This window comes from Drosophila serrata, unplaced genomic scaffold (assembly GCF_035046125.1).
Source record: "Drosophila serrata isolate PLE 108 unplaced genomic scaffold, ASM3504612v1 contig_241, whole genome shotgun sequence".
Taxonomy (NCBI): domain Eukaryota; kingdom Metazoa; phylum Arthropoda; class Insecta; order Diptera; family Drosophilidae; genus Drosophila; species Drosophila serrata.
In genome coordinates this window covers 4,299,116-4,320,932 of record NW_028257139.1, presented here as the reverse complement: position 1 = coordinate 4,320,932, position 21,817 = coordinate 4,299,116, and the positions used below count along the sequence as shown (strand labels likewise).

Sequence of the window (21,817 nt, the reverse complement as noted above, 5' to 3'; positions counted from 1 at the left end):
GATAACCACAAACGAGGGTTAAATCCATAATAATGTGTATATCAAATGTGTCAGCCGATCAGCAAGAGTCTCAAAAGTCAGGTGAATACATTGCATCACAAAAAATAGTATTTATATATAGAAAACAAAAAATATATTATATATATGACAAACAATTATAAATGCAGCTTTTGTTGCCGGCTTTTGTTGTTCTGGTTTGAGCAGTTACTTTACGTAAACAGCAAAAGCCGGCAATAGTTGCTAATTTAACTTGTTAAAAGTTAATAGTTTTATTTTTGTTATCATGACAGGTGCTTGCACAATATTTATATATTATTTTGCAGCTTTTTCCTTACCGAGGTAATAAAGAGTAGGAAACTTTTACCTGAACCTTGGAACATCTTTACATTCAGGAAACTTTTGCCCAAATAAACATCAAATAATCGGGGAGTTAAAGTTGCTTACCTGAAAAGCAAAAGAGAAATCGAAAAGTTTATTTTAATTTCAATCTATATCAAGCAAATATTATGCTTTCAGAGTTGGATTTTTTTTACACATTCCTAGGATAGAACGAAAAACCTTGTGTATATTTATGTTTTCCTCTTATGAAATTTCCAGGCAGCCCATGTAAAGACCGAAGCGATAAAAAACAACTTTGACTAAAAAAAAAATCTGCCTCTAAATTGTTTGTACATCCAAGTTTCCGCAGCCCATTTACAGCTATGTAAACAAAATTCTTTTTAATATAATTCACCTTGAACAGCCACGAGCAGCCGAGCAACAAATAAAATAGAGAAAAAACCAAACGAAAAAACGAGACTCGAACGAGAACTTACAAACTCAACTGATAAAGAGCCCGAAAAAAAAATAAAATAAAATTGGTTAAGAAATAAAGCAGAAACAAGTATTCAAAGAGTTGTCAAGCGCTGCGATTGATAAATAAATTGGAATCAAGTTGTGGAAATATTTGACAATCAACAATTTTTCCCTGCTTTTCAAAGAAAATATTCTACATTGTTTTACATGAACCGCAAATGGGGTAAAATATTTCACATGTTATTTATATATTTCTATATTTTTTTCACCCTACCCCCTTGCCCTTTACCCCGAACTATTATTCCAATCAACTAGACACACACTCGCACAGCACAGCACACACAATGGCAGCTTAATTTATGAAATTAACAAACGCACAAACGGCAGCAAACGATAAAATAAAAAAAACCAGCCACCACATAAATAAATAATAAAATAAACCACAACCCACGAAACATAAAAAATAGAACACACACACGCAGAAAATTTCGAGCTTTGGGCCCTTATTTATTTACAGCACGAGAATTTTTCACATATGTCGTCCAAAATCAGCAACTCATGAAGGTGATAGTGTTTGTCGGTAATCAACCTTGAATTTGCTTTATAAGCGCCCACACATACACTTCATGAGAGTATTATAGTTTCACAAAAAACTATGTAAAGTAGACTTTTGATTGGGAAAACATAGAGGGGCAGGCAGCCTCCAAATACTATGTATATCTTATATCTTAAAAGCTTGTCCCACTCGAAATGTAGCTTTCTAGATATAAACAGAAACAACTGATGTCGTAACAAACTCGTTTCCTTGTTAGGTTTTCCATAGCGAAGGCACTCAGGTAAACACAGACGTCACTCGTCCCCATAATGAAATCATTCGAATACATAAAATCAACATAATTCAAACATAATTCTAAAGCTTCAGGCACGTGATGGCAGCATGATGGCCAAAGTGAGCTAAAAATATTTATGTTTTTCGGTTTTCGTTTCTATATTGTTTTGGACTGAACAATATGTGTGTTTTGAACCGATCTCTAGTTTGGTTTTTGTTTTCCTCAAGTCTCGTTTTGTGATTGTCCAAGGCTGTGTGCATTTTCAAAAAATTTCAAATTCAAGGCGTGCCGCCAGTCATAAAAATTTATCTACGTCATAAATTCAGCATAAAAGCCCCTACGAAATTATGTGTGTGTTTAATGCAAATGCTGGTCATTGTAAAATAATATTGGGCAACGGTGCGTATGAGCTATGCTAAATATATAACCCAAAATACCAACTAATTGGTGTGTCAAAGAAATTGAATCGAAGCTTTAATTGCTTTTAGTTAAAATAAATATTTCATCCGACACATTGGATTAACATCGGACAAGGGAAATTTATGGTAAATTGAATATATGGACAATTGTGTAAATTGAGTTTCACAGATGCAGCAATATTTCCGTAAATAAAGCAAAGTGCTAAATGCAGATTACCACAATTACAGTTTTTCCCCCACTCTCTCTCTCTGTATTGTATTTTATTGTTCCAGGAAAAACCTCTGCAGTTTCCACTTGATGAAAGTGGATTAGAGAAATAGCCATAGTTGTGATGATTGTCTTGTAGAATAACTGCCCAACTGATTGGCAAATTTGCATTTATTTGATTAGAAAACTTGACACAGAGTTATAAATTTAAGTCTGGAATTAAAGAAAAGATTAAAATGAAACTAAGAAAAGGATAAATACACTTAAAATTCTTGGAAAGTCTCTTCAGACATACTAATAATATAAATTATTACCCTAGAAAATATATGAAGTAAAAGTCATTGTTTTGTTCTGTCATTCAATATTTATTAGTACTTTTCAATTTCAGTTCCTTTTTAATATTTAAATTGTTGTTAATATTTAAATTGCTATCTTGATTGGATATTTATTTTTCCTATTTTTATACCTGACACTCGGCCTGCTCTTCTAATATTTATTTAACTTATAAATTAATTGCATTCAATGTGTATTCTCTTGATTTGTATCTCGCAAGAAACACGAACAGAAACTGTGCAAACTGGCATTGAGCAAGTTAACTAAAAATAAGCTTATTTATTGCTGCTGCCCCGCTGTTGTGCTTTTGTTGTTATTATTTTGCTTTTGTCTTCCGTTGCACTGATGAAAATGAGTGCGAATGCATTGGCGAATCCCCGTTCACCTTCCTCCTCCTGCCAACGTCCCCGCCCCCGGGGCCACCTCTTTAGAGCCAACTCAATGCCAACGGCTTAAAGCTCAAAGCCTATCCGAGTTTTGTTGCCGTTTTTTGTTGCTTATTTTGAATCTGAGCGATACATTTTTGCCGCTGCTACCGATGTTGCTGTTGTTGCTGCTGCTGTTGCTATTGCTGCTGTTGTTGCTGCTGCTGCTGTTGCTGCTGTTGTTGCTGCTGTTGCTGCTGTTGCTGCTGCTGTGGCTGCTGCCGTTGCTGCTGCTGTTGCTGCTGCTGTTGTTGTTGCTATGGCCACTTGCAGTTGTCATTGCGGTTGCCGCTCGTGTGAGAGAGACGGAGCGCTCGAAAAATTAGGTTATTGGGTCATGATTCAGTTCGAAGCAACAGCAGCAAAAGCAACAGCACAATCGCCTCGATTTGTTTTTCGCTTTGCGAGCGCGCCCACTGGCTGTCAACAAAAGCGAACTTGTGGATACATTTTCAGCTACCGTTTTGCCGGCAGCCGCTGTTGCAATTCATACACACAAAAGTACGGCACAGACTCCAAAAGCATTCATCGAAAACTCAAACCCGAATCCCATCCTATATGCAAACACCGAAAGAAAACGATACGAGAAAATATGAATTAAACAAATGGGAAATGGGTAAACCAACATTTCATTTAAATGTTCTTACTTAAATGTTGAAAATTACTTTGTTTTAATAAAAAAAAAATACTATTTTTATAGAGTCAAACTAATTTAGAATCCAATTCAGAAGAAATATGTCTTCATTTATAAATTATTTATGGTTAAGAAGCTACAAAATGTCTAATAAACATTTGAACTTTTACCCTTTCGGTCTCAAAAACCTGTCACTTTATGGAATAAATATAATTTCTTCAAGTGCATTCAGAGTTTTGTGTGCTGCGCTTTGTATCTTTCTAATTGACTTCCCTCTTTTGTCTGGGCATTGTCAGCGATGTTGTCGTTTTCATTGAAGTTGCTGCTGTGCCTGATGTTGCTGTTGCTGTTGCTGCTGCAGTTGCTGTTGCTGCTGCTGTCGTCGCTGGTCGTTGTTGGGGCAACACTTGACACTAATTAGGCCACTCTTTGTGAGCCTGAGCTTGCCTGGCTTGCATTATCTACAGCCAAGCTGCAGCTCTATGCAAATGCCAGGCAAACTCCGTTCGCCTTTCAATTAGCTGCCGTCTAAATATGTATCAAAGCATATATTTACTTAAGGCAAGACGCCAGATAAGCGGCATATAGGAAGGGAATCGAATCGAAACTGTTCTCAGTGCGAGGTGCTAACAAACAACTTACTACGACGCTAAAAAAAAAAATATATATATATATACAAAAATTGAGTACGAGTATCTCAATCAATTCTATTATGCCCGGAGACTCGCTGTAAATCACTCTCGAAAAGACAAATTGATATTGTAATTCTATCAATTCTATCGGTGGGAGGAGAGCATCCAAAGAAAACATTGACCAACATTCAGACTTTGTAAAAACAGCAAAAGTCTATGAAATGAAAATACAGAGGACAACATGGACCATAAATTACAATCAAAAAGTCTGCCATGGCAGCAATTAAATTGCGCAATTTTCGACGGTTCTGCTGCTGTGTTTTTCTTTTTTGTATATATATATATATATATATATTTTTTTTTTTTTTTTTGCTATGATGAGGAAAAATGTTTCATGCCCTGCAATGAGAATGTTTTATGGTTTTCCCAACATAAGATTGAATGCCAAGAAGAAGAAGAATATTCCGGTGATGAATGATCCCACCCTATGGAAATAATAATTCATTTGAGCAAAAGGCGCGGCAGATTCACACCAACTTGCTCAATTATTCAAATGCAGATATGGTATATATACCATATATATGTTAGATATATAGCTGCAGGTACGCATTGCATCATGACTTTGGCATTAGCATATCAAATATTTCAGTGGGCGTCTCATTAAGTATTTTGTTTTGTTTGCCGAGCTGCTTCTTTGGTTTCGGTTTCGTTTTCATTTTCACGTTTTATTTTTTGCATTTTTGTTTAACTTTACGCATTGGCCCCCAGCAGCACACAACATTGTAACACTGACACACAAAAACTAACATTTTGCAAACTGCAGCTCAACGCTTTTGCTTTTGGACTTGGCTTGATTTTAGTTGGTGTGACAAGGCAAAAACGCTAAATTTGTTTACCAAACCGAGTCCCAAAAGAGGCTGAGAGCTGAGCTGCCAAAAGTAGCACATAGCAAAGTAGCAATTTTGTGTTTGCTTTTCAAGCAAATGCAGTGACACACTTTGGCTCCCCCAAAGTTGGTCACCCTGTCGGCTACGCAATATTCGCTCAACTCTCCAGTTTTCGTTTTCAAAAGGAATTACTTTACCCAAGACCCCAACAAGTGCATGTTTTTGATGATATCTCCGTTCCTGTTCCTCATTTCGAATGTATGTCATAATTGGCGTGGTTCTGCCTGGCTGTTGTTTACTTTGGAAATTTGCATGTCAATGATTGAGGCGGCCGCCATAACAACAAGTTTGCCCTGCCGGCATGAATTGAGGGTTTGACCCAATTTTCCAGCCAGAATTTGTTTGGCTTTGGTTGCCACAACCAACTGGAAGTGGGTCAGAACTAGGGCCAAGAGAACTCCCTAAGCTTAATACCCAAAAAAAAAGTCCGTCTGATGATTAATGCTTAAAGATTTAATCTTGTACACAACCTTTATATTTAAACAGAAATATAATGCTAAGTATATAATATATAAGGCAAAAGTGTACACATTAAAAGCTTGTGGAACATTTATTTAACACCCTTTATAATCCTGATACTTTATTAAATTAATATTTAATAAGTTAAGCTGTATCTTTAGTTTTTCCTGTTTAATCTTTATCCGAAACTTTAGCAGCTGATAGCTTCCCAAAGAGACTTTGAACCAAGCTGTAAAGAACCGGCTAAAATGACGACATTGGCCAAAACAGATGGATGGATGGTCAACAAACCTGGAAAGCGCCCAGCAACAAGACTAAAATTATTCCCAACTGCGAGTCATTGTCTCATGGTTATTTATTTTGTTTTGATTTTGTTTTTTCTCCCAATAGAAGTTTCTTGACCGTCACAACCGGCATATTTTTGGTCTTATGACGAAATCAGCTCCTCTGCTTCTGGCCAGGCCTAAAGCTTATAGTTAAATTAAAACTGACACGCATCGGGGTCTGGGTTTTTGAAGTCATTTAGACCATTTAATGGGGCGATATTACCAAGTTCTTACACTCGTATGGTTTCTGTTTTGATAGCCGGCTACTCGCTCTGTGGAATTTCGGTGCGCTTTGAATGGCCTTTCAGGAGAATTCCCCGCGCCGAAGATTGGATTCAAATTACGATTTTTTAGGCTTCGCCGCCGCCACAAAAAAAAAAGGAAAGAAAACTCGCAGACAGAGGAAGACCACAAAGCAGACAGAGAGACACAGGGAAAAAGAAAGAGAGGGAGAGATACTATGATAGAGTTAAAGGTGGAGAAAGAGACCGAAGGGGAACGAGTTCGTTTGCCTCACATTCAGCAGCAGTAGCCACCACCACCAAGTTTGTTGACCTTCATCCAAAAAATCTGGCGAGGGCAACAGGCAGACGCAGCAGCAGCAGAGGTTCCATAATCAAAAAAAAAAGGATCACCTGTTGCTGCAGCTGCTCGATGAAAGATACAGATACAGAGGGAAGGAGAAGGAGAGAGAGAGAAAGAGGAGCAGCCAGACAGGGTATTAAAAGGAGACTGAAATTGGTTTAACCCCCAAAGGAAGGAACAAGGGGAAAATAATAAAGAAAACATATAGAACATAAAGGGATTTCTCATGTTTTTAAATTAAACTTAAATGAATAAATCAATTAAAATGTATAATTTGGAAAACAAATTTGTAGATTGGAATTAATAAATATCCTATTAAAAAGAAAAGGTCAAATACAAAGGAAAACCTACAAAACAGCAAAGAAATTTCTTATAATAATTAACCCATTAAATTGTAAGTTTAAAGTACACAGATCATTTAGATCATTTAGATCAAAATAAAGAAATATTAGGTACGAAAAGATAAAGAAAAACCTACAAAACAGAAAGGGAAGTCTCATATCCATATTATTTATCATAAATTTACTAGTACAGCATTTAAACTTAAGATTTAAAGTACGAAGTTGGTGATCAAAGTTTAAAAATAAGCTGTAAAATAAGAGTTTCTCCTACAAAAGTAAACCAGACTTCACAGAATAATGTTTCTCATATCCCTTTTGATATTATGAATCCTTAAAATATAATTAACCCTTTAAACGTTAAATTTAAAGTACCATTTATATACATAGAAGAATTTAAAACATCCTGCCATATCCCTGATAAGAACTACTATATTATAGCAAAAAAAAAAAAAACAAGTACACTTAAATTCCATTCAAATATTTAATCCCCAAGTATTTTTTTTCCGAGCATGTTAATTATTCCATTTCAAAACCACATATTCCGGCTGCTCCACACAACATTCATATAACCCACTCGAGGCCCCACTGCAATCGGATTATTCAGCTCACAAATTATTACATAATTTATATAATCGACAAGGCAAAGCAACAACAAAAAATTAAAAATAAAAAGAGAGAGGCAGAGGGAGAGGGAGAGGGAAAGAGGCAAGGAGCGAGAGGGACAAGTGTCAAAGACTGCAGCCGAAATTCCAAGCGATTTAAAACGCGCGCACGGCTGATGCCGGCAATTGAGGCGATTAAAAACGCACCAATACAGTGGTGGAGCAAGAGGGGGGCCCCTCAATAATAATACTCGTATGTAAATGCGTTTGTTCCCCTGCCGATATAAACCGAGAAAACAGAAAAACACACTAAAACACATACACAGAACGAACGGGATCAACGGCTGGCATTCCCGAAAGTTGAATAACCCAAATGGGCGTATAAACAAAAAAGAAGAAGCACCAAAATATACGCTCACGAAAAAATTCAGAATCAAGTAGAAACAGAATCGGGAAAGGAAGTGTATTTCTTTTTTCTTTTATTTCAAAGAAATCTACGGCTTATTATGCATAATTTTTGGACTTAACACTCAGAGACAGAGATCCATAACGGTGCGAAGCGCCAGCTTATGAGTAATATAGAGTTCTGTGTAAGATGATCAACGCCCATGGGGGTTGTCAAGTGATCCGATGATAAAATACCCAAAATACCGGGTGACTAAGTCGAGAGAAAGAGACTCAAATCGATCGGGAACCTCAGCTCAAACACACTGAGAAAAAATGGGAGACAGTTTTATAACAAAAAGTCTCTGGGATTGAAGATACTATATGATTAACTTATTAAAAGGGTATATTTAGAATAAATTGTGTTATATATAGTTCAAGATTTAAAGATTTCAATAGTTATAATTTCGTCCATTACTATTTAACATCAAAAATAATTTCTCATAGTTATAAATAATAATTTAAGCTTTCATCCTTTCGCATTTATAAACATTTCTAATGATTATAGCTATCTCTGCATCTGAACATATTAAATATCAATAATTCTTAATTAAAACTATAATTTTTCCTATTGGATTATTATCATATATCCCCATTTTTCTCTCTGTAAACTCTAGGGTGTTTAGCCCTGCACAAAGAATGGGGACAATAAATGATATCACAGCTTGGGGTTTACCCTAATATCATCAACTTTGCAGCGTTTCACATTTCAGCGCGCCCAAGCTCCGTTCTTTCATTCCCTCATTGCTTTTAGCTCCGATATATACGTACATGTATTGTATATATAGACACAGATATTGAACATATCCAGTTGCATTTCCTATGTACATAAACTACCCCCTACTCTCAGCCCCATTTCTATTTTGATTCCTACTTGCAACGAAGGATTCAATTGGTGGGTTTTGGAGGAAGGGAGTCCTGTCCTTGTCGTCCCTTTATGTGTCATTCATGTCTCAATACGGGATCTGGGAATTTATGCGAGAGTTTCCTGTTTCAATTAAATTTTATTAGTGACTATAAAATTTTACGAGCCTTCATTGTAGCGCAGACGAAATTGTCAAGAAAATGCCAATGGAATTTTGTCTGTTTTCTATGCGTTTATATATCTTCTTTTTTTTTGCAAAAAACTTTTGCAGAGATATATGTTTCCACCTAAAAATACAGAGAGCAAGTGTTTTAGGAATTTTTAGCATTGGTTTAATTAATATTAGAATGTAAATACCAAGTGACAACGACGTTATCGCAAGCAACCCCAAGTGACTCAGTTTCGGAATGTTTGTTCTATATTTCTCCCGTGACGTTGTAGGCAGTGCTTAAGTTCCACACCCCCTTGAAAAAAACAACCCACGCCCACCACCCACAATCAAGTGAGAATGGACTACAACCCCCGGCTAATGCCACCCACACACAAACACAAACACGCAGCTATGTATAGCTGAAGCATTTATTCGGCAAATAATCGACTCATAAATAGGGAACTGCAATGGCAATATCCAGAGTGAGAGTATAAATAAAACAGGGTCAAAATGAATCCCGGCCCTTTTTTCCTACTTTTCTTCCTCTCTTGCTTTCTTTTGGAGTCGAAAGTGATAATCAGTTGAAGTAAAAACGCTACGTAGGCAAACAAACGAGCAAACAACAATCGACAAGCGAGCAAAACTCTCACTCACAACGACATTACGCATACGCACTGGAGGACGGAGACGATGATGTTGATGATGATGACGACAGAAATGGCATAGCACCCAGATGCCAGATGAAACGGAAGCCCTGCCAATAGCCAGGGGCGTACCTCGTAGTACAAGCATCGCTGGCTCCCGAGAATTTCCATTAGTAGGTCATCCCCCTGCCCTGCCACCGCCCCTGTCAACGCCCCCCTTGCTTTTGGAATTTATATGGCCAAAAAAAAAAAGAAAAATAAAAGAAAAGACACAGACACAAATACAGGCCCAGACATAGACAAAGCAAAGGCGAAAAATAGCGAATTTGATTGTTATGTGAGGTGAAAACTGTTAAAGCCTGAAGAGGGAGGGATGGGCGGTGCGAAAATGTTGGAAAAATTGGGCTTAGTAATGGGCAGAATCTAGGTACTTAGATGAGTTTACTAATCCTTACTAGAGCAGGACTAATAAACTAGGGATTATTATTTCAATAGCTTGTATCCAAGAATTTTTGTATTTAAGATACAAAAATAGTTCGAATCTATAAATGAACATAGGGAATATACATATGAAACATTTACTTGAGATACACACATATGTAAAATTTTCCACAGATATGTATATATTTTTTTAATAATGAAAGGTTTAAATTAATTAAGAAAAAAACTAGGGTCTAAACTGGGCACAAATATTTAAATATAAAAATATAGTAAAAGTTAGTAAACTAAAAAATGAATATGTATATATACATATATGTATATTGTATATTTTGACTAAACTTAGGTACACACTATCGAATCTAGGTACAAAATCAGTGACTTTCCCACCTAAAACCAAAAAAAATAAGTCACAGAAGGAGCCTTGGAAAAACTCCCACAAAAGTCTCGACTTCTTTTTTGGTTATTTTGCATGCTGCACGAAACTCATTCAAGTTAATTTAATCGCGTAATTTACGCATGATTGGCATCGAAAATGCGTGAAGACATCGTACACACACACACACACACACAAACTTAGTGTGTGTGTGTGCCGGTTCGAAAGCTTTTTGTGTTCCTCCGCACCCGGTGTAGCTTTCGAAATGTAAATAAACGAAAATAGCTCCCCGAAAGCAATGCCGCGGGGGAGGGCCTGAAGGGAGGCGATGACGTCGCCATCGCGCCTACGCGGCCAAGGGAAAAACGAAAAAGAAGAAGCCTCCAAATAAACAAAAAAAAAATAAAGCAGAAAAAAACAACTCACACAAACACAGAGAGAAACACACAAGGGCGAGCGGGAGCGTAGGGCCAACATAACGGTGAGAAAACAAAATGGCGACCATATTGCGTTGTAGTTTTTCGGAGCTTGGGAAGCTGCCATTTTGTTTTTGCCGCCATCTCTTTTCCGCTCTCATGTGCGTTTGTTTTGTTTTCTTTTTGTTTGTTTTTTTTTGAGTATTTTTGTGTTTTTAATACCATATTTTTTGTAAGTTTTGCTGTCCAGCCGGCCGGTGGCTAAAATGACAACCAACTGATTGACGAGACCGACAAACTGAATGAGAGTCTGGCCAACTGGCAGACGCCTGCATTCGAAATGCGATAGAAAGTGGCCAACAGCCGGCAGCAGAGCAGCGGCAGTAGAAAGTGTGAAGTTTCGATTTTATTTCTGCCAGCCACTGGTATTATGTTTAGTATTTAGTTGTGAGATTAGTAAAGTATCAAACACAGAAATAAATAGTAATTAGTTATAATATTCCAAATGGAGTAATTTGTTTTAGGGAAACTAAAGAATTAAAGTAATGTGTTCAGTACTCAAGCTCAAAAAAAAAGAAACATTATTTTGGGAACCCGAAGTTTAGATAACCTTTTCAGATTTGCAATTAAATTATAGGATCGTATCGAATATCGATCATAATCGATAAATATCGACAAGCTTTTGACTATAATACTTTAGTATAAGTAATTATATATTATGTATTTTAGAAACACATTCTTCTCATATTTTTTTCGTTTAATTATGTACATCTTATGATGTATCTTATGATAATCTTGATCTAAAAAATCCTTATATCAACACTTTTAATAATAATTTTCATAAAACTCTTATTTCTTTCTTCCTCCATAATTATCTTTCAAAATCAACTTTCATCATCGACTGGCTATGGATTTCCTTCCCGTTCAGTAAAGTCTTGATAAGCCGTATACGATAAGCATGCAAGATTTACAATCGCCTTGCGTTTCAGGGATTTTCAGCTTTTGAAATGCGCCTGCCACTCGAGCTGCTGCGACTCCAGTTGATTCCCCCCGGGTGCAAGTTGCTGCTGTCAATTGCACATCAGTGCCGAAGGGGGTATGAGTGGGGAATGGGGGTGGGGGGTATTAAGTGGCAGTGTGTGGAGGGGGAAGTGGCAACAAATTTGTTGAAATCAAGTCAACAGCTATAGTTGCTCCTGACACTACTGCTTCAACACACTTGAATGTGAAGGCATTTACACACACGAGAATGAGCACTTGGATTTTGCAGAGAATTTGTGATTTAATACAATAAAATATTTAATATTAAATAAAAAATGATTGGAAATATAATTTTTATAACTTTTTAAAGTATAAATAACAAAAAATGTAATGTTGTGGGATAAGTTAGGATGTTTGGGCAGTAAATTTGAAGTCATTCCACAAAACCTATCTTGTTCGTAAAGATACTTTTAGACTTGTCCCACAAATAATTTATTTATTAATTTATATGAACAAATAATATACTAAAATTTAAAGGCTTCAGTCCTAAAAATATGTCCTAACAATGATCAATTTTAAGGTCTTTAAACTTATTATCAACACTTAATGAAATAAAATCATTTTGACCTATGGGTTATTAAAACCTTATATGTATGTTAATTTTTATCAATAAACTTTAATAAAAAGCTACTTTTCCAATAACAATAAATCGTAAAATATTGTATATATTCGAAAATATAAAAATTAAATGTTTCCTAATTACTTTGTAATTAATTCCAGTGCATACATTGCTACAATTTGGAATAGCAGCACTTCAAATTACAATCAATTTGGTTTGCAGTTCAATGCAGCTGAACTGTTGCAAGTCAACACCCCTTCCCCCTTTTCGGGTTTCCACCCCAACCCCCTTTCTCTTTATCCCTTTTTGTATAAAGAAGGGAAACAGTTTTTCTCTCTCTCTTTTTGGGTGGCGGCGTTGAAACATTTTAATTTGATTAATTTTCATGTGACCCAAATACCGGAAACAGTTATTCTCAGTGCCCTAGACACAACCGCCGCCCACCGCCCACCGACCTCCCCTTTGACCCCCCAGGAAGAGTGACAATGGCCTCGCATTACGAAGAAGCGAAACAACGAAAAAAAAAATGAGGAAAAAGGGAAAACGCAGAGAGGCGAAATGGGCGCAAAACAAAATCAAAATTGTGATAAAAAGATGAAGGGGGGAAAGGCTAAAAGTGCGATGGAAAAGCTACGGGGGTGCGGAATTTAAAGGTACACTGTGAAAATTATATGCATTTTTAATTCTTTATGTTCAAGTTAAATTTTTTATGGAAACATAAATTAAAAGATGTTTGGAAATGTAATGGAAAGAAGGTTTTTTAGGGTAAAGTATAGTCATAGTAATAATAAAAGTAAGTAGGTTAATTTTATAGTATATTTTTTAAGTAATTAATGAAAATACCCCTTAAAAAAACCAATATATTAAGATATACATATATAAATGTATATTTTTTTGAAAGTTAGTTAGTTTAGAAAAATGTTTACAAAAATAAAAATCTAATATTTCCATAAATTTCCAAGATGCCTTAACTTTGAAAAAATTCTAGCAAATCAATCAAATCTTAGATTAAAGAATCTTTTGTGTATAATTTTCCTTACAGTGTATCTGTTAGGGGGGTTTTGTGCTAAATGGATTTTTGGGGTGTTCCCTTGGCCAACATCGTACTATATGGTATAGACCTTTAAACGTGCGCTGGTGACGTTGACGTCTTGTTTTATTTTATACCCATGAAAAGCAATTTTCATGCGTGGCTTCTTCTTTGTTTTCTACGCCTCTCTGTGTGTGTGTGTGGTGTGTGTATCTGTGTGTTTGTATTTCCGCTGGCAGAATCGAAACCAAACCCAAAATCCAAACTCAAAGCCGGTTTTTCTTCAAAGAAAAATATATACAACAAAAAAAACACCACACGCACACCAGCTCCAAGAGCGTGCGTAAAGTGCGTAACTGTTGTTGTTGTTGGTGTAGTTTTTGTTGGTGTAGTTGTTGTTGTTGTTAATAAGAAACGGGTTTTGCGGGGACAACTTCTTCTTCTTCATCTGTTTCTTCTTCTTCTTTCATGGGGCTCTGGTATAGTGACCTCTCTGTCGCACACTAGGCTGGTGTATACAGCTGTTTTCTGTTTATCTCGCACTTTCCGCTTCTTCTTTACATTCGTGTTTTTGTTTACGTTCTGTGGCACGCACACGGACACGCACACAGGCTTACGTATACCCAGACATCCCTCTCTTTCTTTGTATCTCTATCTGCAAGTTTGTCGTATCTGTGCGTACGAAAAAAAAAACAAAAAGTATCTGGGTTTGATTACACTGAGTTTTGGCTTGATTCTGGAGCGGAATAAATTTCCACACACTTTGCTCGTCTCGGGTGCTGCTTCTTTTTATTTTTGTGGGGAAAACCCTCAATGCCCCGCGGCCTTACTTAATCACCGAAATTCGGCTTCAACGCTTTCACTTTTTCACTTTTAAATTAAGTCATAATAAAGCCAAACAAAAAAAACAGCCTCATAACGAATCAAGAAAGAAAAATAAAAAATTTAACCTACTTTCGTGTGAATATACTGCGCAGAAAAAATATATATATTTTAGCTTTGAATTCAATAATTAAATCTCTCACACAAAACTGGACTTTCAAGTGGCCCTTGGCGCTTGGTGTTCCGCAATCAAATCAAACTTTTATAAAGTCTTCCGGGTTTGAAACTGCAGCCTTTAGATTCAAGTTTTTTGCAAATATTTATTGGATAAAGTCTCGTTTTGTTATCAGCTCCATTTAATATGTTATACGAAACTATATACTTGAGACTATCCATTATTATTTTTGTTATTTTCTTGCTGCCATCGTCGTCTTTCTTTGAGCGTTAATCAAAACCCCATTTCAAACTGACCCAAATACCAAGGTGGCATGTACCCGAAACGCCAAAAACGCTCAGACACATACTCAAATAATCAGGTGTTCAGGTGTGTCTGTCTGAGTGTGTGTGAGTTGTGAGTTTCTGGTCAAGCTTATGCTGAAAGGCCGCTTTTGAAAAAATAAGCTAAAAATCAGCCAACAAAAAGGCGCTTTGATATCTTAAAAACTCAAACGAAACCGAAACAAGCTTTATGCATTTTTTGAAAGTAGTTTTTCGGCGCTCGTCACCTTCAGTTTTATGTTTGTCTTTATTAGTTGTTGTTGTTGTTATTGTGGGTGAGTGTATATAGAGCTCCCTTTTTTTTTGGATTGGTTCAAACTGTGAGTCAGATTGGGGGGGGGGCTAGACCCACAACCACTTGTAACCCAAAACCACCGAGAACAAGTCGTTCGTTCAACCTGCAAAAAGGTCAACGAAGCAGCTTGACCGATTTCGAGCATTCCCCCCATCATTTTTTTTAATGTGCACTCTCTTTCCCACCCCAAAATTTATGACCTCCAATTGGAGTACATTGTTTCGGTATTAAATTGCTAAAAAAAAAAAAAAATTAAATGCCGGCGACTTTCTACCTGAAAGAGATCTACGAGTTTGCCGGCAAGGTCGATTAGTCATTAGAGGGCGAGCGAGAAGAGAGACCCAAAACCCCGAATGACCTGCGCCAGTCACTTTTTTTTTAGCCGGTTTCAAACCCAGAAAGAGGATAAACAAAAACATGGCATAACGTAGGAAAAAGGACACAAAAAAGAGGAATTTATGCTTTTGCCGGTATCATAAAACCATAGCAATGCAGCAGAAAGAGGGTTACGTTGAGAGCGAGAGGTTAGAGGATACCCTCGAGCAGGTCGTTAGCCGATTCCAATATTGAATCCTGGAAAGAACAGCGGGTAGTCTTAGTCCTCCAGTAAAAGATAAGGAAAGAGGAAGCGACAGAAGCAGGAACAGACATGTCCCGCTAAGAACTGAGCCTGGAATATGGCTGGAATTCCTTAGGTGATACAGAGCCTTGATAAATGAGTGCGTTGAAATAATGGATTTATAAAAACACACAAAATACGAGTTTGGTGTGGAAAGTTTTGGGCAAATCCAATTAACGGTTTACAATGTTTTTTTTTAAGGCAAAGAGAAAACCTTCAACACTGAGAAAAGTTAAAGGTTAATGGAGTTTGGGGATTATGAATTTAACTGTTGACATTTTGAATCAAATTAAAATTGAGTATGCTAGACATTTAGTTTGTTTTTAAAGATTTCTGCATAAAATTCTGTGCTAAAGATATAAATGTACATAAGCTAAGTTATTTATGTTTAATTATTCGGTTATTAGAAGACTGGTTCCTTACTTTTACCTATTAAAACATACTTCTCTTATATATCCCTAAATTTTCTATACAATTTTCAACTCTTTTTTCTGTTAAAAAGCAAAGTAACAAATCAACTGACATTGCCATTCACCTGACGGTCAGCTGGCTGATGACGTATGACCAAAGTGCACTTTTTACCAGACCCCAAAAAAAAAAAAAAAAAAAAATGGGTCGCAGCTCGGAAAAGTGAGAGGCCAGAAGAACACGTTAATTATTGTATCTCATTTTTCTTGCTACCCCAAAAATAGCGAAAGTAAAAAAGCTTAAAGAGAAATGGGTAACCCAGAAAATCCATAGCAACCTGCGTGCGATAAAGAATCCACGGTGGCAATGTCAATTTCAATGTCATTAAATTTCGGTTTTAAATGCAAAACATTGGTGAAACACAGGTGAGAGATAACGAGGCACTAGCAGCTACAAAATTACACCGGAAGTGGGCAGAGATTACCGGAATGAGCTACCCGTCTTGGGTCCTTCTTAACAAATTATACCTCGACATTCTTTGGGCCCTAAATGAGCTTGCAAATTATATGCGGCTCCACAGACTGGACACTTGATTCATGGCCTGGCAATTATACGTCATCGTAATTGAAATGCGAATGGAAATGGACGTAAATGTAAACGTAAACGTGGATCTGGCTATGGTCGACGTGGAAATGTAAATGAAAATGGAGATGGAGATGGAAATGCGTGCAACAAGTTTCTCGTTTGAAATAACCTTAGAATTAATTGCCTCACGTTTCCGACGCAAACAAATAACGAACAAACGAACAAAAAAATAACGAAAAAACACACTCCCCAACTAGTTTTGTGGCAAACAAAGGCAATTGCTCAAGTTGAACCGAAAAACAAATTTTCGGTTTTTGTGTTGAGTTTTTTTTTTTTTTGAGCCCAAACTCATACACATACACACACACGTGACCATCAAATGCCAACGAGGACAACTATTGATAGATGTAACAAATTTCCACCCCCTTTCGTGATTACAAAATAAGCGAAAACAGAAACGAGAAATACAAAAAAACCAATTGTTGATTGACTTACAGCGAACTTGAGCTCTTCACTTTTCTAGTTATTTTCAATTTTTTTGGTGGCAGCTCATGATGAGGTCATAGTATTTCAAAAGCTTGTAACTCGTACGTTTTCATAGCTAATTATGCTGAAAGATTTCGAATTTGAAAACCAACTTGAGGTCTGCCGCGATCGTAAAACGTAAAGCCAAGCCACGATCAGATAGATACATTTTTCAGTTTTTCCCATTTTGGGCACATATCAAACTTGATCGGGTCACAGTACGGGTATCCCGTATCTGTATCTGTATCTATGTCTCTGTTTCTGTTACTGCTGGATACACTTGGGGCATACAATGGGGGGACAAGCCCACACATCTGGCAGCCAGCTAACTGACAAATTTATCGACTCGCCGCCACACGGAAAAAGATACGGATACGCGCAGCTGACTTGGCATTGAAGAGCGCGTATCTGTAGCCATAGCTGCGCCTGTATCTGTAGATGTAGCTGTATCTCTAGCTTGCAGTATCTCGGCATTCGTCGTATGCAACAATTACAAGCGTTTTAAAAGATTATTAGAGGGGAGACAAAAGAAAAGAGAGAGAGTGAGAGAGAAAAAACCCCGAGACCCGCAAAAACAAAAACGAAAAACTAAAAAAACTAAACTGGGAAAGCCGAAGGTGCGGATAGGAAAAGAGGGAGACGGAGCACAGCTTGATGCCGGCTCTACCAGCCCCCGTCCCAGTCCCTGTCCCTGTCCCCCTGCAGCGCAGTCAGCCGGCAAGTCGAGAGCATGTATCTCTCAGATGCATGTGTTTCGCTCATGTATCTAACTATCTTTGCCATCTATATTCAGCCGGCATTCATGTATCCGCATCTCTGTGTAGCTGTGCCTGTGCCTGTGCCTGCCTGACTTATGACGCAATTCGAAAAGTTCATCTCCGATCTTGTTTGCCATCTCCTTCTATCAGCCGGCTGTGTGTCGGTGGGGAATTAATCTATATAATTAGCTGTAAAGCGTAGAAATATCAGGCCATTTCAATTGGCATGTATCTCCATTTAGCCCTGAAATTGTCGCGCATTTATTGCAATTGTATCTCTCTTTTACAACGATCTTGCGGCTACTTTACTCTTTGTTATTTGCTTCGAATTGTTTCCCAAAAACCCGAATTCTAAACAAATTTTCATTACGACACCATCATCATCATCATCGTCGTCGTCGTCATTGAGATTTTTTTTTGTTCGGATTTGGATTCGGGGCGATTCTGTAAATGCCCCAACCGATGTTTCACTCTTGAATTATTTTTCGCTGCTTTTATTTATTAATTTGTTGTTGGTGTTGTTGTTGTAGTTGTTGGTGTTATTGTTGAGTTTTTATTTTTCATTTTTGTGTTTGTTTAGCGAACAGTTCAACGATTCGAGTGACGTAATTGCCAAGGGGCTGTGGCTGTGGCTGGAGGATTAGGTTTGATCATGTATATTGAGTGGAATTAATCAGGAAATCGTAAAGAAAACAGTTGGAAAAAAACTAGAAAATCTTATAAGGTAACAGACAGATGCCAAGCTGTTATGAAAGATGTTATTAGTTGTAATAGTAAAGAATTACGAATCAATTTGGGTGTTATTTTGATTTATGATTTTATAATTTATAGGGACTTTCCTCTTTAATAATATTTATTAAAGGATATCCAATCTTGAAGACACAAATTGTGTTCAAAAAACCAAAGAGGGTTCTATATATCATAGTTTTCGCACAAGAAGGCCATAGTGTAACCCAATTACGTGCCAAAAAGCGGAATGCGACCCTCGGACGAGTATTTTTTTGTGCTTTTTCTTTTTTTATTTTTCGTTGCATAGTTGCACATAGAACGTGATTGCACATGCACATGTACTATTTGGTGCGGTACTGTACTGGGGGTGCGAGTAAATATGTGCTCCGAATAAGCGAGTACATAGAAGCATAGATACATATGTATTTTCATGTGTATGCTGTGGCCATGGGGCAGGAACAGAAAGGAGGGGGGTGTGTGCTCTGGTGGCAAAGTCAACCTTGACACACTTTTTAGCCGCCCCAATGGTGATGATGATTATGCTGAGACGATGATGATGATGATGCCACAAACTTGGGCAGAGCAGCTACTTTTGTGTTTATTAGCTGCATCCTCTTTTCATATATAAAATATATCTTTTAAAATTGTGTTTTAACTAATTGAAGTTTGTTCTTTGTGTTTTGAAGATAAACTTCTCTTATAAATTAGTTCTTTAGGAAGAAGAATGCTATGTAAACGGATTTCTTAATGTTCAAAATGAATATAAAAGAATAATTGCTTAGAATTCTCAGCATGAAATGATGGAATCTTTGAAATAATATTTAAACTTTTTTAAATATTATCTAATTTTTCACAATATTTAAACCTAAGTATATATTTTTGAAATAAGCTTAAAAATTATGAGTTACTGAAGATTTTAATGGACTTTGAAAACTTAAATCTAATAAAAGGCAAGAAAAAAGGTTTTAACTTTGACAACAAGAACTGTATACCATTATAATGAAATCCCTTAAATCTCTATTAGGTCTTAACCCATAAAACCTGATACTTCCGACAAAACCTGATATTTTAGTTAAAACCTGATACTTCAGATAAACCCCCTTAAAATTCCCCGTGGTACTTCCCACTGACTCACCTCATTTCCAATTGTGGTAATCTTCACAATCACCTCATCCTTGCTGGCATCATGCTGGATAACATCGCCACTCTGCTCACGTCCATTATATGTGAAATATACCCGCTGGCCGGGCTGCAGTTCCGTATCCAAAATGGATCGAAAACCGGGTCCAATGAGATCCGACTCACGGAACTCCTTGATCATGGCGCTGCGGCGCAAGGCCTGAGCTGGACTGATGTGGACACTGGCAACGGCGGCGCGACGCGCCTCCACAATGACCGACGACGAAGGATCTGTGGAGGATGTTAAGCCCGACGCGGTGGACGAGAGACCAGAATCGACGGCGGTCTTGAAATCGAAACGGACCATATAACGGGTATCGGCGTTCAATTGGGCGTCGCCGGGCGCCAGGAAAGTGTGCGACGATGGCGGTGGCGGCGGCGATAACGGTAAAATCGGTTTCCCGGCCGATGAGTACGAGGGCGGTGTCTTAACGTCCGCGATGACACCGGAATACCAGAGACCGTCCGGACCCGGGGCACACACTTTGGTGCCGATAATGGAGCGTTTGGCTAAACGGCGACCGGTGGACATTTTTTTATTTAATTTGGGGGGGATTTTGCCAATTAGGGGATTGGTTTTGAATTATTTGTTATACTCTTTTAGAGTGTTTTCTTATTACTTTCTTTCTTTTTCAACTGTTTTGTGTTTTTTTGTTTAAACTTAAAGCCTGAACTTGGCCTTAATGGATCGCCACATTTTCTCACATTTTTTTTTGCTTTCTATTGCACTTTGAGTATTTAAATTTTATTAGTTACACTTTTCTTGTAGTTACACTTGTTTGCACTTGATTTTTGAAGTTTTCTGATATTTTTTTAGGGGTTTATTTAAGTCTGGCAGACGTTTTTGGTAAGACGGAAGACCTGGAACTTGCCTAGGCTAATGGCAGCCAGTTTCTTGATGACGTTCTTGTGATACTGCTCCAACGAGAAGGTGATACGCTCGTTCAGATGCTGGTTCAGCTGCAGGCGCTGCAGGAGCACAATCGGCTGAGTTGATAGCAATGATAACGATAATGATGGCCACTGGGGCGGCGATGGGAGCAGCGGTTTAAGCTTCACATGCTCGGCGTCGCTGGCGTCGTCGTGGCAGTTGCGTTTGAGGCCAAGCATAATCCAATTTTGGCCGCTTTTAATGTCAGCTTGCAGGTGGTGTTGCACTTTCCGGGAGAGCGGGGATTTAAAGTTCACTGTTTAAGGGTTAAACTTGCGTTTATTTGGTCACACTTTACTTTGATTTTTTTTGTTGTTGCTTTGTTTTTGATGCACTTTCGGCAGAACTTTGCTTTGTCGCTTGCGCTTTGCGTTGGCTTTCGCTGCCGGTCGTCGTTTCACTTTTCTCTCAGTTTTCTCTCACACTGACACGCACGCACACACACACACACTCAACGGAGCGGCTGCTGCACTGATTTGTTTTGCCCTTTTTCTTTTTCTTCACTTATTAAGGAGTTCTCCGTGGCGTTTTTTCCCGCGGGAATTGGCGAAAAGGTAAGCCCTTCGCTGTATAGCTATTGCTATTTGTTGATTGCGCTGCTGGGCTTTGCTTTTCGGTTGTACGGTTTTATTTGGTGCTGCTGCTGCTGCTGCTTATTGCTGGCGGTCTGCTCCCGAGAGTTTACTTTTAGATACTGAGATACTGACGCGAGCGAACGTAGCGCCAAGCAAGCGAGCGGCGAAATACAGTTACTCACACAGACACACTCTCTCGCGGGCTCTCTCCATGCCCGCCTCTCTCTGTCTCTCTCCGCCGCTGTTGTCCGTTTCTATAGCATCTACCTGCTTGGAAAAGCAAAACAACATACGAATACATAATTGGAAGGGGGAGCTCGATGTGTTAGTGTGTGACCGCTCGAGAGAGGGCGAGAGAGTGAGAAAGAGAGGCGGCAGCATAAAAATGTTAGA

General features: G+C 37.8%; 2 protein-coding genes across 3 annotated transcripts in view; both read right to left on the bottom strand.

Moving 5' to 3' along the window:
- The window catches only part of Glut4EF (Glucose transporter 4 enhancer factor), a 128,308-nt gene extending 106,761 nt beyond the window's left edge, over window positions 1–21,547 (bottom strand). Inside the window, exon 1 of one of the 2 annotated variants that reach the window (XM_020958596.2) lies at window positions 19,875–21,547. In XM_020958596.2, the coding sequence (XP_020814255.2) occupies window positions 19,875–20,450 (576 nt within the window). In that variant the 5' untranslated portion in view covers window positions 20,451–21,547. The remainder of the gene's footprint in view (window positions 1–19,874) is intronic. The other variant, XM_086832020.1, reaches the window with a different exon arrangement.
- LOC110188756 (uncharacterized) lies at window positions 20,717–21,028 on the bottom strand. Its single transcript, XM_086832024.1, has one exon. It carries the CDS (start codon window positions 21,026–21,028, stop codon window positions 20,744–20,746), a length of 285 nt encoding a protein of 94 aa, XP_086688150.1. The 3' UTR covers window positions 20,717–20,743.
- Window positions 21,548–21,817: the final 270 nt, after the last annotated feature.

What these genes read in the sequence shown, in the direction of transcription:
- LOC110188756 (XM_086832024.1), bottom strand. Translation starts at nt 21,028, where the DNA reads ATGCTTGGCCTCAAACGCAACTGCCACGACGACGCCAGCGACGCCGAG.